Below are 16,505 nucleotides of genomic sequence, written 5' to 3'. Positions count from 1 at the left end.
GACCTCCTACAAACCGCAATGGTTCACACTGAAAGTCCGAAGACAGACAGTGCGGCGCTCTGGATCTAGGGGTTAACAGTGCATGACGAAGACACGCTCTGGTAAGAATTTAATTTAGCACTGACAGGACTACCTGATGAGACAAACCGGCAGCAATTCCACAGGGCAAGCAGGGAAGCGAGACTGTAAGACACAGGACAAGATTCTCCATCCCCGAGCTGCTCCCTCCACAGACGGAGGATACACCTCAGGTCAGAGCTAACCTTTATGCCACAATCTCAACTCCAGAAATACACTTTACAAAAATAACTGGGCAAAGTCACAAAGAAGGCTGGTGGGCTAAGGTGGATAACATCCATTTATAATGGGTGGAAAACGGAGAAAACCCCTCAGAAGGAAGCAGTTAATTGATTAGAAAACACAGAAATCATAAGCAGTCTTCAAAATGGAAATCTCGGAAGTTTGCCACTTAGTAAGCTGGGTTCTAGAACACTCGCTATAAGACAGGATGTGTTTTAAAACCAAGTATACAGGAAGGAGAGGTGTCCACAGGGAAGTGTTAACTGGTATTTCCTGCTCAGTTGACAATGAGCTATTTTTGCTGCCTTCATGATTTTCATGATCTGACTTTTTTCAGTGAGCATATATTTTAAAAAGCATCCTCAAAAACTATTAAAAACTGTTTTTTTTTTCCTTTCTGGAATAGAATCTCACTACACAGCCCAGGCTGGAGATGTTCCTGCCTCAGTCTCCAAGGTTCTGGGATTGCACATGGGTACCACCACATCCAGGTCAGAGAAAAGCTAGTCATCACAAGTGATAATATCAAAACCATGAATGTAGCTAAGGCAGGAAAGGCATGTTTCCAAAGCCAGAGGAGTCAGGAGTGTGTCTCAAGCAAACAAGCGCAGGCTCGGGCTGGCAAGAGGGGCTGTGTTTGCACAGACATCTCACTAAGCATCTCTGTCCCTGGCACCCTTCCATGTCCTGAGAACAGGATGAATAAGCATGTTTCCTTGGCATTCATAGGGCTTTCAGTCCAATGGGAGACAAGTGGATATTGTGCCTGATGGGGAAAATATAGGGAAAGGGCTACCTAACCCTTCCTTGCTGACAGGGAGAGGAAAGGGGGATTGGTCGGAGTACCTGAGGCCGCCCTGAAGGAGCAGAAGCAAATGGGATTAGATGCTTGCAGGGAAGCAATGGAGGTAGTCTCTGGGGCGTGAAGGTGTGAGAAAGGAAGGAGGGGAGGGGAGTCACTGAGCCAGGATACAGCACAGCTGGAACATGGATGGAGAGGAGGTTTTCAACCTGTGGGTCATAGCCCAAGGGACCATCGGAAAACAAAGACATTCACATCACAAGTCACAACAGTAGCAAAATTAGAGTTATGAGTATCAATGAAAACAATGTTATACTTGAGGGTCACCACTACATGAGGAACTGTATTAAAGGGCCAGGGCCATAGCTTTAGGAAGATTGGGACCCACTGGAGGGAGGGGAGAGGCTGGGCCGGTGAGTTAACTCACAGAAGCATCTGGGTTTCTCCTGCAGACACCAAGTAGCTCTGAAAGACCTGTGGTCTCCCACGGTGAGTCCGTCCCACAGGAGTACAGAGAAGCAGCCACTAGTTGGCCCATACAGGGAATGATTTCTGGATGCTTATTCAATACCAGCTTCTGGGTCTGTGGATTAAGTGCCTCACACCATGCTGCCCCTGAAGGGAACTGCTCCCGTCTTTGTCTTCCAAGTGAGGAAGCCGGAACTCAATACAGGCCAGCCAATTTCCACACTAAGAAATGGCAGATCTGGGCATCCCTCCCAGGCTGACCACATATGTTTGGGGCTAGAGACGCTCGAATGGATTTCATCTGTTCACTCCCAGTCTCTCCATATTTACAAATGATCACAAATGTGTGTAACAATTTCTACTAAAAGAAATTTAGTCGATGTGGAATAAGTGGAAAAGGAGTGTGCTTTCTCAGCCACAGAAATAAGATATTTTTTAATTATTTAAAAAAAGCAAGAAATAAGATGGAATTGGATCCATCTGGTAAAAAAAAAATCCTTTATCTCAAGAGAAACCATTTGGGAGCAGGCCTTTTTCTCTTTCTTTCTTTCTTTCTTTCTTTCTTTCTTTCCTTCTTTTTTTTTTTTTCAATAAAACACAGGTGAAACATGAGCCAAGGACCAGTGGGAAAATATAGAGGAGTGTTCAAACTTTAAATAGGGGGGATGGAGAGTGGAACATTATTCTTAATATGCAGAGTTGGGCCATATGAATGCAGGTAGACAGAGGAATATCGTGATTCCCACGTTATTTAAAGAAACACAGAAATCAGCATTATGCAGACTTGCTGCCAAGCCGGGAGAAAGAACAACTTCAGTCAGAATACATTTACAAAGTGACGATGCAAACTACAGTACAGCAGACAAAATCACTTAAATAATCAAATACATAAATACACAAACAAGCAACAACCTCTGCCCAGGGAACTTATAATGCGGCAGGGGAAGATACACACACACACACACACACACACACGCACACACACACGCACGCACGCACGCACGCACGCACGCACGCACACACACGCACGCACACGCACGCAGTCCTGAGAATGATCGCCTCAGATGAAGAAGCAGCTAGTGACGCCTGTAACCACATGGAACTTGTAAGACGAAGACTGGCTACTCAAGCAGAAGAAGCGGGTGAGCAGGTGCCTACGATGCAAGAAGGGTGTTCAGAGGAGTCCAAAGTACGAGAAGAGCCTGCGGGAACAAATCTAACTCTGGAAAGGAGGGGATTTATACAGGGGATAGGAAACCTGGGAGATGACTAATACTGGGCATTTTCTTTGAGCCACATTACCCTGTGACACAAGTCTCTCTACTTTAAATATGAGAACACTAAGGCCCAGAAAAATTAAGGCCACCTGGCAAAAGTGCCACCACTAGCTAGGTTATCTGTCTTAGTTTCTAATAGTTAGGTTTCTATTGCTGTGACCAAGGCAACTCTTATAAAGGACAACATTTAATTGGGACTGGCTTTAGTTTTACAGGTTCAGTCCATTATCATCATAGTAGGAAACATGGTGGCATGAGAAGAAGCTGAGAGTTCTACATCTTGATCCACAGGCATCGGAAGGAGACTATGTGTGATACTAGACATGGCTTGAGCGTAGGAGACCTCAAAGCCAACCCCACAGTGACACACTTCCTCCAATAAGATCACGCCTCCTAATGGTGACACTCCCAATGGATCAAACATTCAAACACATCAGTCTATGGGAGCCAAACCTATTCAAATCACCACAGTGTCTGTACTCAGTTTTGCCTGACTTTCCAGCTGCCTCTACTTGGTTCTTCATTATGAAGAACTGTATTCCTCCCTGGGAACAGGGAGTCCCCCTGAGGAGTGTATGCCAGCTTATAACTATGCCCCTGAGTTCGCGCACTCCGATCTTACATGCCATTTTTATAGAAAATTACTAATCTATTTTCGGGAACTAAAAACATCTCTGAATTTAGAGCACAGGGGATGAAGGGCTGATACATTGAGACTCTACTAGTTTAGCATGCACTTAAAGTGACTGACTAGGCTATTTAAAACTTTGGCTTATAATGTTACCACTTTTAGACAGGAATGCAAAATGGTCCAACCACTTTGAAAAAGAATTTGGCAGTTTCTTACAGAATTAAACATATAGTTACCAAATGATACAGCAATCCCACTTCTGGGCATTCAACCAAGAGAAACAAAAATGTATGCTCACACAAAATCTATATGCAAAAGCTTATAGTGGCTTTCTTCATAATCACACAAATTGGAAAAAATCCAAATGTCCTTCAAAAGACAAATGGCTAAGCACTACGGTATATCCATATACACAATAAAAAGTTATTGTGCAAAACAACAACAAGTCATTTATATATGGATATATACAACAGAAGCAAACCACAAAGAGTTGCTAAATGAAATAAACCCAAACCCAAAAAGATAGTTAACATTTTATGACAACCTGGCAAAGGAAAATTACAGAGAGGAAAAATAATGAGTGGCAGATACAAGGGTGAATAGTTTCATTCTCTCTCTCTCTCTCTCTCTCTCTCTCTCTCTCTGTGCTGTTGTTGTTGTTGTTTTGATGAAAATACTTTATATCTTAGTATGGTGTTGTATGGTAGGCAGATTAATGTTCCTCAAAGATGCCCATACTCCCTAGTCCCATTATATGTTATATGATAAATGAGACTTTGTAGAATTAAGTTTGCTAACTGTCTTAGTCATGGTTTGTATTTATGTATAAAACATTATGACCATGAAGCAAGTTGTGGAGGAAAGGGTTTATTCAGCTTACACTTCCACATTGCTGTTCATCACCAAAGGAAGTCAGGACAGGAACTCACACAGGGCAGGAACTTAGAGGCAGGAGCTGATGCAGAGGCCATGGAAGAGTGCTGCTTACTGGACTGCTTCCCCTGGCTTGCTCAGCTTGCTCAATTAGTGATCAAGGCAGTGATCACTAATTGAGAAAATGCCTTACAGCTGGATCTCATGGAGGCATTTCCTCAAGGGAGCCTCCTTTGTCTGTGACAATTCCAGCTTACATCAAGTTGATACACAAAACCAACCAGTACACTAGTCATCTAACAACATGATAAGAAAACCTTAGACGATGATGAAGTGGGCCTACAAACCACTGACTTCTCCCACCAATTTTGAGTGAGCAAAGCTATAGCTTCTACCTCCCTCCAGCCAGAGCACTGCCCCACCAGCAGTTAGGTTTGGACTCTTAGAGACTCAAAATGGAGAAAACCGCCAACCTACTGGGTTTCTGACTTGTGTAAACTGACAAAATTAATCTGGGTTATGCTAAGTCCCTAAAGTTACGGCAACTTGCTACTAAAGCAATACAAACCTAAAGGAAGATTCATCAAACACTATTTTCAATTAGAACTATACTCTTAACAACGTTCTAGTGCTGAATAGTATTTTAAATTCCTACTTTGAAAGATCAATAAATAGAGTGGACCAAAAGAAAAATTCTCAAGTACTGTCCCATCTCTTCACACCTCAATCTCCAGGCTCTGTCAGGTCCCTTCCTGTTCTGGCCATCAACTGTGGAAAGCTAATGCAAGCGACTGGGTCCTAAGGCCATTCTCCTCACCCATGGTCAGTTCTGGGTTTGTGACTGACTCGGAGACTCTCAGAGATGACACTGTCTCAGGAGAAAGTAGCCGTGTGGAGCAAGGTCTACGTTCTCAGGACCGCAAACAGAAGTACCCAACAAGAAGAAACTGAGGTGGGAAAGGTCGTATTAAAGAACCAGTAAGAACTGGCCAACCCAGAGACCTTTCATCAGTACAGGCGCTTCGCAACCGAGAGGCAGAGCCCCCAGTAATAAGTGACTCACCAGGATTTTAGCAGATAATGAAGGTGTCCTCTGAGAAATCCTCTAACTCCAGTAATTTTCTCTGAAGAATTAATTCGATACAAGAAAAGGGCCCTTTTCTAGTCATGAGCCTTCCCCTCCCACTCTGGCTCAGCACCAGAGTCAGTAGCTCTCCTAATTTTCAACAAGCTGAACATGGCATTTTTCCTCCAATTTTTATAGTCATTTAAGTATAATTAATGTTCTCAGAGTATTTGTTTGCTTTAACTATTTTCCACCTCCTGTTTATAAAATTAAGTCGGTAAGGTAAGTTACTCTAACAAAGTCAAGACTGGAGGGATAGTTTAGTCAGGAAAGTGTCTACTACACAAACGTTAAGACCTAACTTAAACCCCTGGTACCCACATAAGTCGGCAGGTGTAACAGCGGGCACTTGTCTCTGTGGTCAGCCTGTCCTGCCAGCTGGGCAAACTCCAGGTTCAGTGAGAGACCCTGCCTCAAAAATTAAGATGGAAAACAACTGAGGAAGATGCCTCTGGCTCTGTGTGTGTGTGTGTGTGTGTGTGTGTGTGTGTAAAATATAATAAAAATATATTAAAGGTTCCCAGGCTAACAAAGAAATCAATAAATGCTGCAATACTTCTTATGGATAAGGCCCTAGAGCAAAACCCGGATGGGCCTTATCTCTACAGTAGCTAACAATATCACTAGATAGGTAATCAAACTACTAACAATATAAGGTAAAACAAGTGAGGTTATAGACAAAACAAACATAGCTGTAATGGTTTGAATAAGAAATGTCCCCTATAAGGCTCACGTATTTGAATATCTGGTCTCTGGTTGGTAGGGATGTTGGAGAGGTTATGGAACTTTTAGGAGATGCGGCCTTGCTGGACAAAGTAGTGACTGAGGACTGGCTTTGAGGGACGGTTAGAGCCTCACCCTCACTCTGGCTTGCTCTGCCTGAGTCTGTGTGAGGAGGTGCTCGCTCAGCTTCCTGCTCTAGCTGTCAGCTCTCCTGTCTCTCCCCTGACATTATGGACTCTCCCTCTGGAACCAGGGGCCCAAATAAACTCTAACAGAAAGTTTTCAGTCATGGCTTTCTATCACAGCAACGGGGAAAGTAATGACCACAATATCGCTCGTTCAAAGTAAAGAGACAGACAGGGTTGTGGATGGAAAAGTCAGGGCGGAGGAACAGCAGCGGGGAAGGATTTGCACGGAAGCTCCAAACAGAGTGTGCGGATGGTGAGGAGACTCTTCCAAGACTGTACATTTCCTTAAAGGGAAACTCAGAAATTCCGCCTGACGATCTTGATGTACAACTCCACAAGAACTAAACAGGACTTTAAAGGGGAGGAAAAAAAGATCTCTGCTTCAAAACTAAGAATGACCTGAACTAACAGCTAACTCCACCAAACGTCCTCCTTCACTTGTGTCTGCAGAGAGTGAAAGTGAGATTTCCGGGCAGTTCTAAGTTCCACGTTCTTGGGATAGCCTTGCCACTGAGATCAACTCTACCTATAATTGAGTCATACATGCTGCTGTCAACTTGGGGACATTCCGCATGATGTTTAAGAACCATACATACTGCCAGGCTATATTCTCATCTACATTGATAATTAGTGAGGGGAAGGGTCCCAAGGCCACGCCAACACAAATCTTAACACTTACTGTCTCAGAGTGGTCTGTACTATATACTCATGAACCAAAAGATGCAAACAGTGAGGTTCATAGCAGCACCATCCAGAAGAGCCCCAAATGGATGCAGGGCAATTAATTGTCTCTCAACAGCTACTTACTGGGCTTGGTGGCTCACACCTGTACTCCCGGTACTGTGAGAGCTAAAGCAGGAGGGTCATGAGGTCAAAGCCAGCCTGGACAACAAAGCTAGACCCTCTTCAAAAACATCTAAGGAATAAGTAAATTTTAGGCATATTCATATGGTGAAATACTACTACAAACAAGACCAATGTGACAAGCATTGCCAGAAACATAACAGACAACCTACTGTAGGGTTTTATGCTGAGAAAAACAAGCAAAACTAATGAATGTATAGATTCAGAAATCAGAATATTGACGCCCTGGGGTGTTGGGGTCTGAAGATTACACTGAAGAAAGCTCTAAGACCTGAAAATGCCTGTTTCTTTGAAAACTCATCAGGCTAATAGTTAATGCTTTTCTATGATGCTTTATTTCGCTAAATTAAAGTAGTAGGATGAGAAAAAAAAAAAAAAAAAAAACACCTTACAGTTGAAATGCAGTATGTATATTCACATCCATAACTTTTTGTTAAAGTGTTTGTGTATGTTTGTTTTAACTTAGTATTATTTGTATACACTTAAGCCTGGAATACTTACAGTAATAGAGTGATTAATAGTAATAAAGCTAAGAATCTCTGCTTTGCACAGGGGATTTATTACTCTACTTCACTGATCCTTGTAGAAGATGAGGAAGGTGGGAGAGGAGAAGGCAGAAAAAGGAGAGGGAAGCAGAGCTAGCTTTGAGAAACACTTCAGGCCCTTTAAAGCATGGAGAGAGAAAACAAAACACAAAACACAAGGTCACCCGAACATTTTCAGGCACTGAGCAATCAGTACTGTAAAAATTGTTACAAGCCAAGAGGGAGGGACTAGAAGTCCCTAGCAACTGCCACTCCTAATTGAACCACACCTCACTGAGGAAACAGCAGATCAGACAATGATGGGATCTCAGTCTACTTGTAACCCTAGCTCCAGGCTGCCATGGCTATCTCACTAACCCATATATGCCATTAAGTATAGAATTCCCTCATCAATAATTGTAGTGTACAGCTTTTCTGCAGGTTAACCCTAAGCACAGAGGAGGAAATCCCTGCCCTTCCCCATAGGTCAGATATCAGAATAAGTGGTTGCTCATCCAGAGTATTCAGAGGTCTGCGTTTTCCTATAACTGAAAACGGGAAGGAAAAAGATCATAGTCTGCAGGGAGTGGGAGGAGCCTTCTTAAACATAATACAAGACGAAGCCCCCAGGCCAGGGCTTGGCCTCTAATCCAGGATGGTGGAAAATATGACTAGCATCTGCTGGTCCAAGACCTTTGCAGCGACTGCAGCAGACAACCTTGCCAAAGATGTTGGGGACAGACTAAGTGAAGAACCGCAGGGTTCGCTCTTGAAAAAGGCTAGGTGTCCTCTAGCTATACACCCAGAAAGCTGTCACCTGTCAATCACTTGACCTAAATACAACAGTCACTGGGGGAATGGGGGGGAGGGGGTAGTCCGAGCATGCTCAGTGATGGAGATGACATCACTTAATCAATGCTGGAGACGGGAAGGCTGCATCAGCAGCCTGGAGCGGGATGCCAGGAACGTATCAGTGGGGACCTAGAGGCTCGCATTAACTCAGTCCCTCTCCACGCGGCTCGAATACAAAGAGGGCACCATGAGACACACACTCTAGGGAGAGCAGGTTAAGAAAGGGGGCGCGGACAAAACTAGTTTATTTCCTTTGGTGTACTCCCTTAAGAACTGTAAGGGAGTATTCCCTCCCTTTCCCCGTAGCCAGGCTGCAGAGAAGGAGCTAAGTTGGGGAAAACACTGTGGGAGGAAAGGTGGGGAAAGGTGATCAAAAGGGAGACTCTGGATTTGCTTAAGTAACTTCTGCTCTTGATACAGAGGGTTATTTGGGAACTCCCTCTCTTAGCAGATTCGAGAATCTGCTCTCCATCTAGAACGAAGCATATGAGTCTATCTGCAGACACTAGGGAGAAAGGACCTGGTGGGGGTGGGGGTAGTCCACAGAAAGCACAAATCCAGGACAATTGGGATGATAGGAAGCAGGAAACATAAGAGACCTCCCAGAGACACCAAGAGCACTCCTCACCTTCCACAAGAGAGCAAGGTGAAACCGCCTATGGAGGGCCCAGGAGATTTTGTTTTTCTTGCACCTTTCCTCCATACCTTTTTGACTAAGGTCTTGAGACAAATCGAACCCTGGAATGCCTGGATGCATCTGTGGGTTGTGGAGCTGACACTTTTGACCAAGACCTGGGCATCCCTACTTGCTGGCAAGCCTAAACACTGCCCACGCGGCGGCTAGAGTGGGAACAATAGGCCCACCCGAGCCCCCACCCGCGAACAATGGCGGACCTCGCACTCCCCCGCCGCCCCGCGCCACCACCGCCGCGGGGGAGTCACCAGGCAAGGGCTCTTTTACGATCCACCCGCGAACCCAGCCCCGCTGGGATGTCGGAGGTAGCGTCCGGAAGATCCCCACTCAGGCTATGGTGCAAAGCCGGAGGAGGGGCAAGACACCAAGGCCACTTACCCCGATCACCACCGTCTCCTCGCCTTTGAATTTGGGGATGAATTTGTCCCCGCGGAGGATCTCCGCTTCGTTGAGGGGCCGGAACCGGCACATCACTTTGATGCTGCATTCGGCTGGATCCGCCATCTCGGGCCGCAGCAGGAGGGGGCACAGGGATGGGGTGGGGGGCCCGGCTGGGCAGCGCCACCGAGGAGGCCGCGAACCAACCGCTGCCCGCTGCTAGGCCGCCTCCCGCAGCTTCTCAGCAGGTCATCTCAAGCCTGCGCTGGACGCCCCGCAGCTCCGCCGCCGGGAAGGAGAGCAGCGTATCAGGTGGGCCGCCCTGCTGCTGACCTCCAGCCCGGTCCTGCGCCCCCGGCCCACCTGCCCGCAACCACGAGGCGGGCGGACTAGGCGATGCTCAGGGAGCAATCCCCGCCCGGCTCAGACCTCCCGGGCTCGGTCGCGCTCAGCCATCCTGCATCAGCACCACCGTGCTCCGGCACCTCCAGGCCCGCCCCTCTGCCCCGCCTCGGCACGGTGACGTCACTGCAGAGATCCGCCTCACCCTGGGTGTAAGCGCGGCGCATCCCGGGACTTGTAGTCGCCACTCTACCTGCAGGTGGGAGGGCAAGGCTTGGATTAGCTTGAGAGGACCCCCGGGAACTGCAGGACTGATGGGGCTCCACAAGCCAAGAACAGAATGGAAGTCATAGTTAATATTCCCAGCTAAACTCTATAAAAAACCAGGTCACATCTTTTCCTGAAAGGAAAAATACTTATCAGCACAGTGTACAACTGAACAGCCACAGAGCGTTTCCCTGTGTTGTAGAGTTTTTGCAAGAGTCCTAGGGAAAGCAGGAAGGAAATGAGATTTGCATGGAAGCCAGTTATAAAGGAAATGCTTGAACATAGGTAATTCAAAATTGTTCACATCCGATCAAAATCAAGGATTTTATCACTGCAACGCTAAGTCAGAAAACAAATTCACACACCCACGTATTTAGCATGCTACTTTAGAGCTTGAGGGTTGAAGTCGGTTTTTTGAGTCCTAAGTCAGGAACATTTCAGTGTCGCGTGGCGGTGCATGCTTGGAATCCCAGCGTTCAGAAGGCAACTTGGGACAAAAAAATCCCAAAATCAAAAACAAGAAAAAAGGAAAAAGAAAACAAAAACAAGAAAAAGGGGGAAAGAAAACAGGAGCTCTGTTATAAGCAATCATAGATCAATTTCTAATGATGTTTAGAATCCTGCAGAAATGAACAGATTGTATAGAAGATCAAATCTAAGACAAGCCTAGGTTCTCATACAGGTCTCTCTTCTTACTGTAGGCTCCCTCCTCTCCTATAACATCCATGCTTACAATCTAACAGATTCTAACTGCTTGTGACTTCTTCTATTCCACTTGTCCTGCTTTGTTTCTGATATTGGCTCAGGGCCATTTGCCCTGCCGAACTGGTTCATTCCCATCCATCAATCAGTAAGTATCTCGGGGGCCCTATGGAAGATAATAGGAACATGGCCAAAGCCACTGAAACAAATGAAGAGCTTAGAAGAGCACAACTTGCTTTGCTATATTCAAGAAGCTACTAAACTGCCAAGCCAGAGAACAGGTAGATGCTAGGACTGCCTTAGGAACAATGGTCTTTGTACTGACTCTGTTCTTACTCAAGATCCATTCCCACCTATCAGCAAACTAAGTGCCAACAGTCTGTGGATGACATTCTCCAATTTAGATAAGGGTGTATGGGTTTTCAAAGAGTTTGAAACCTATTAGGGTAGGTCTATGCCATGAACTGGGGTTAGCCTAGCATCTACCTCTGGCACAATAACCTAGAGTCTAAAGCTTTGTAACTCTATGAAGGAACCTCGTGGTACGAAGTTTCCTGAAAGAAACCTGATGTATTCCCACCTCCCGGGAGAATGCATTGGTCCATAGCTGTGTCCATTTGGACTTTGTCAACACTAACTTTCAATCCTAAGACTTTCTAGAGAAGGATTTCCCAGATGGCCTGCAGCTGGTTGTCCTTACTTATTGTTCCAGGGTCCTTTCTGTATCACTACATCTAGACAGTGAATTCCTCCTTGCCTTTGCTCCATCTGAAGACAGAGTGCAGAGTAGGAAGCACACTGAGTGGGGAACTCCGCTGAGCATGGGTCCTTCCTCTGCCACTGTGGCCAGATATTTGCTTTCCTTCAGACCCTGTTTCCTATTCTCTGGCATTAGAATAGCAATATTGCCTTGCAGATTATTTTTTTTAACAAATTAAGAGCAGTATTACTTGTAATGTGTTTAGTATGGTAAAGCATTTAGTGCGTGCATGCGTGTGTGTGTGTGTGTGTGTGTGTGTGTGTGTATTATAAGCCAGATCTTAGGTAGTGTTATTCTTACTGGGTACTGAATAAATGGTTGTAAATAACAACTTCTTTAATTTTAGAAATAGACCTATTGCATACATCTAGTTGTACTCAAGAGTCCAAGTTTCCTGCCTACCCGAAAAGACAGAGCCACGGAAGTGAATGTTCTAAACCATTGTAAGCAATACCGATTTGATTTTCTCTCCTTGGCACAGCTGATGTACAGGAAAAGAAGTCTCTGGGGCTGCTTTCTCATCTGCATTGCACTAAGCAAGTCTCAGGCTCTGGCCTGCAGACCCTTTGTTCTTTGGGAAATCTGTGTCAAAACCTGCTTGAGAGACAGTGGGGTGTTTAAGAGGTGGTTTAGTCATTAGAAGGGGTTCAGAGGAGTCACAGAAGTAAGCCCTTGCTCTCACAATACTAGATTAGTTACCATGGGAGTGTTCACTACTAACCACATTCAACTTCCTCTGCTCTCTTTCTGGTTCTCTCTCTCTCATTCACTGTGTGACCTCGCCCACAGATGCTTACAGCAACAAAAACAAAACTAAAACTCAGTATACCGGTGATAACAGTCTAATGATTTCCTTGGGCCCACTAGGGGATGTGCAGAACTCCATATACACTCATTTCTTTGAGAGTGCCTGAACTGTGAATAACACAGGCTGCGTAGAGATCCACCCATGGGCCAACGGGCTCCCTCGTTGCTCATTATTTCATATCTTCAACCTATTCTATTCAAGCAAATAACCTTGTTTGTTACTTCCCAATTGCTAAGATGTATAAACTGAACCCATATCAAGGAGGTTATCATATGAATCCTATTTAAGAGGTCACAAGATACAGTGTGTCTGAGAAAATGGGCCAAGTAGGATTCAAGAAAAAATATGAAGGCCACCAGAGTAATGAGAAAATTTAATAAGCTTAACTACATAAAAATGTAAACTTTGGAGCCTGGAGAGATGGCTCAGAGGGTAAGGACCAGCTGTCACCCTAATGACCCGAGTGCAACCCCTTTCACTCACAGTGGTGGAAGGAGAGAACTGACTCCTGAGAGTCATTCATAGACCTCCACAGGGGCATCATAGCTGGCACACACACACACACACACACACACACACACACACACACACACTCACACACACTCAAACACACACATGTTCACACACACACACTCACACACTCACACACACACACACTCACACACACACATGTTCACACACACACTCACACACTCACACACACACACACTCACACACTCACACACTCACACACACTCACACACACACTCACACACACACTCACACACACTCACACACACTCACACACACACACACACACACACACACACAAAACATGCATAGACAAAGTAAAGAAATTAAACATAACTTACAACCTTTATGCATTGAAGAATGATAACAACAGCAACCACAAAAAAAATGCAGAACAAAAGAATTTTTAAATGATATATGATATGGGTTATCATATATACAGTATATAAAAAGAACTCCTGCAATTTACAACCAAAACCAAACAAGTTTGTTTTTAAGTTGCCAAAGGAATGGAATAGACTCTCTCTGAGGATGTACAAAAGACCAACAAGCGCATGAAAGATAATCATCACACATCATTAGAAAGGAAACAGCCAATTAAAGCTCTAAGAGTCATCCCTTAAAGCCGATTAGGATCATTATACCGCAGGAGAAAGGAAGAGAGAGGAGAAACAGGGCGACAGACAGGGAGACAGGGAGGAGGAAGGAGAAAGAAAGCATTCACAAGATGAAGATGAAGAAATCTAATCTCCTGTGCACGGTTTTTGGGGAAGAAAAAAAAAAGGTAGAACTATTGTGAAGAACAGCATCAACCCCTCAAAAATATAAGCATAGAATTACCATGCAGCCCAGGGGTTCCATTTCTAAGGTCATGTTCCCCAGTCAGCTCATAGTCAGGAATTTGTACAACAGTGCTCAAAGCAACGTGACTCACCAAAAGATGAAAACAACCCAGTGTTCATCCCTGACAAATGTATAAACATAAAGTGAAATGTTGTTGTCTTTTGTTTTGTTTTGTTTTGTTTTGGTTTGGTTTGGTTTGGTTTGGTTTGGTTTTCGAGACAGAGTTTCTTTGTGTAGCCCTGGCTGTCCTGGAACTCACTCTGTAGACAGGCTGGCCTCGAACTCAGAAATCTGCCTGCCTCTGCCTCCCAAGTGCTGGGATTAAAGGTGTGTGCCACCATGCCCAGCCTGTTGTTGTCTTTAAAAGCAAGAAAATCCTGACACATGATGCAACATGAATAGGCCTTGAAGATTCTGTGTTAAGTAGGATAACCAGTGACAAGATAACAGGCCACTCGGCGTTCCTGGGTCCCCTCCCTGAAGATACCAAAAGGAAGCTGAAATTTCTTATAGAAAATGGCATCATTTTCAAATACCACCTATATGCATCTTTCTGTGTACTTTAATTCATCTCTAGGTTGCTCTTTTTTTTAACTTTTTATTGGTTCCCTATGCATTTCACACCGTACACCGCCATCTCACTCATCTCCTCACCCCCTCATTCCCAACCTCTCCCCTTAAAATCTCTCCCCTCACGAAGAAAAAAGAAATCTCATTGTGGAAGCTTTAGTGTATCAGTGTGTCCCACACTATACCCTTTTGTCCACACTTCTTTGTTTATAAATGTCCTTTGCAATGAGTCATTGGTCTGGTTCTAGGCCTCTGGCTTCTGTGACATTATCAATACTGGATCCTCACAGAGACTCCCCTCGGATATCCTGTAGCCCTGTCTCATGGAAATCCTGCAGCTTTGGATCTGTAGGACCAGACCCTTCCTGCATTCCAGCAGTTCATAGATGGGGTATATATTAGAATGGACTAGCTCAGAGCCTTGTATCTGGACCTGGGAAGCATCTGAACTGGTCAGCCTACCGTCTCTCCCACCATACCACCAGGGTGAGCTCTCCAGCACAGCCCCTGCTAGCTCATTCAATGCCGCAGCCAGAAAGGGGCAGAGGAAGCTATCCCACTCTCTTGCCCTTGGGGCTGAATCACCCTCACCAGCAGGGCTAGCTTTACTTTGCTGCCCAGGTGAGGTACAGGCTGAACTTTCCCATGTACTCCAGCAGGTAAGGGGCAGGGACAGCTCTCCTGCTCTCATGCCCTCAGGGCCAGCTCTTCCACAATGCCCAAGTGAGGGGTAGGGCCAGTTCTGCACTGCCCTCAGACATCAACATGGCTCTAGGAAGCACCCCAGACCAGAAATGCCCTCCTGACCTTTGGTGGTAACAGACACTCCCTACTGCAGAGCCACAGACCTAGACATGCCCCTCAGAGCCAGCAGAGCCAGCATCTCACCACAGCCTTAGGAGGCATCACCAGATATTCACATCAGTTTGTTCCTCACTACCCTCGAGTCCCCGGTTCTGCCTCTCTTCATTGTGCCCACATCCTTCTGCTTCTCTTTCTCTTCCATTTCTCCACCACTTCCTTGCTCATCTTTTTTTTTTTTTAATATTCTTGTTATTTTTTTTGTTTTTCCTTGCTCATCTTATTGGTGCCGAGGGTCTCTGGGTATCTGAGGTCATCTCAGGAATGGTGTCAGGAGTGCTATGTCCCACCCAAGCCATGTAGATATGGAGGTCCATCTTGCCTGGCTTTCTAGGCCCTGGACTAATGGTTGCTTTATGCTTGCTCCTTCCTGGTACCCTATGGCTCCAGACTGGTGGTCATCTCAGGTTTGCTCCTCACTGGAGCCCTCTAGGTTACTGCCAATGTCTACTTCAACATAAACACTACACAAATAGTTGAAAGACTGTATTATTTAGCAAACAAAAGGAAGGAAAACTCTACACAGATTAATGCACACAGTTCTTGAGTGTTTTCCCATTGTAGCTAGACAGACATACAGACAGAGACATCATGGATACAAGAAGGAGCAATAATGCTGTATGACTTTATTTCTGTGAATACCTAGAATAGTGTTAGTTGCCAGGAGCTGGGGATGGGGAGGGGCAAGAAGTTATTTTTCTTGTTTGGTTTGGATTAGGTTGGACTGGCTTTTGTTGGTTTTTGTTGTTGTTGTTGTTATTGGCGGTGGTGGGTTTTGGTTTTTCAAGACAAGGTTTCTCTGTATAGCTCTGGCTGTCCTGGAACTTACTCTGTAGTTCAGGATGGCTTTGAACTCAGAAAGCCACCTGCCTCTGCCTTTCTTGTGCTGGGATTCATCACCACTGCTGGGCAAGAAGTTATTCTTTAAAAAAGTAATTGTGATGTGATATGACTAGATAGATAGATAGATAGATAGATAGATAGATAGATAGATAGATAGGTAGGTAGATAGATAGATACAAGAGTTTCTGTTCAGAGTTTCATGTCTAGGTTTTTTCCCTTTTGTACTTTGTTCCATATACAGCTAAATAGGAATAAATCTTTTTTTAATGATTTTTAATAACATGGGGGCTCCACAGGCC

General features: G+C 45.0%; 1 protein-coding gene across 1 annotated transcript in view; it reads right to left on the bottom strand.

Annotated features, from left to right (window-relative positions):
* Kif5c (kinesin family member 5C) overlaps nt 1–10,202 on the bottom strand; it is a 155,493-nt gene extending 145,291 nt beyond the window's left edge. The window contains exon 1 of the mRNA NM_008449.3: nt 9,701–10,202. Within this exon, the coding sequence (NP_032475.2) occupies nt 9,701–9,826 (126 nt within the window). The 5' untranslated portion in view covers nt 9,827–10,202. The remainder of the gene's footprint in view (nt 1–9,700) is intronic.
* Nucleotides 10,203–16,505: the final 6,303 nt, after the last annotated feature.

The sequence above is a fragment of the Mus musculus genome, chromosome 2, assembly GCF_000001635.26.
Source record: "Mus musculus strain C57BL/6J chromosome 2, GRCm38.p6 C57BL/6J".
In the NCBI taxonomy this organism is placed as follows: Eukaryota; Metazoa; Chordata; class Mammalia; order Rodentia; family Muridae; genus Mus; species Mus musculus.
The sequence above is the reverse complement of the archived record's forward strand: the minus strand, read 5'-3'. Positions and strand labels throughout refer to the sequence as shown.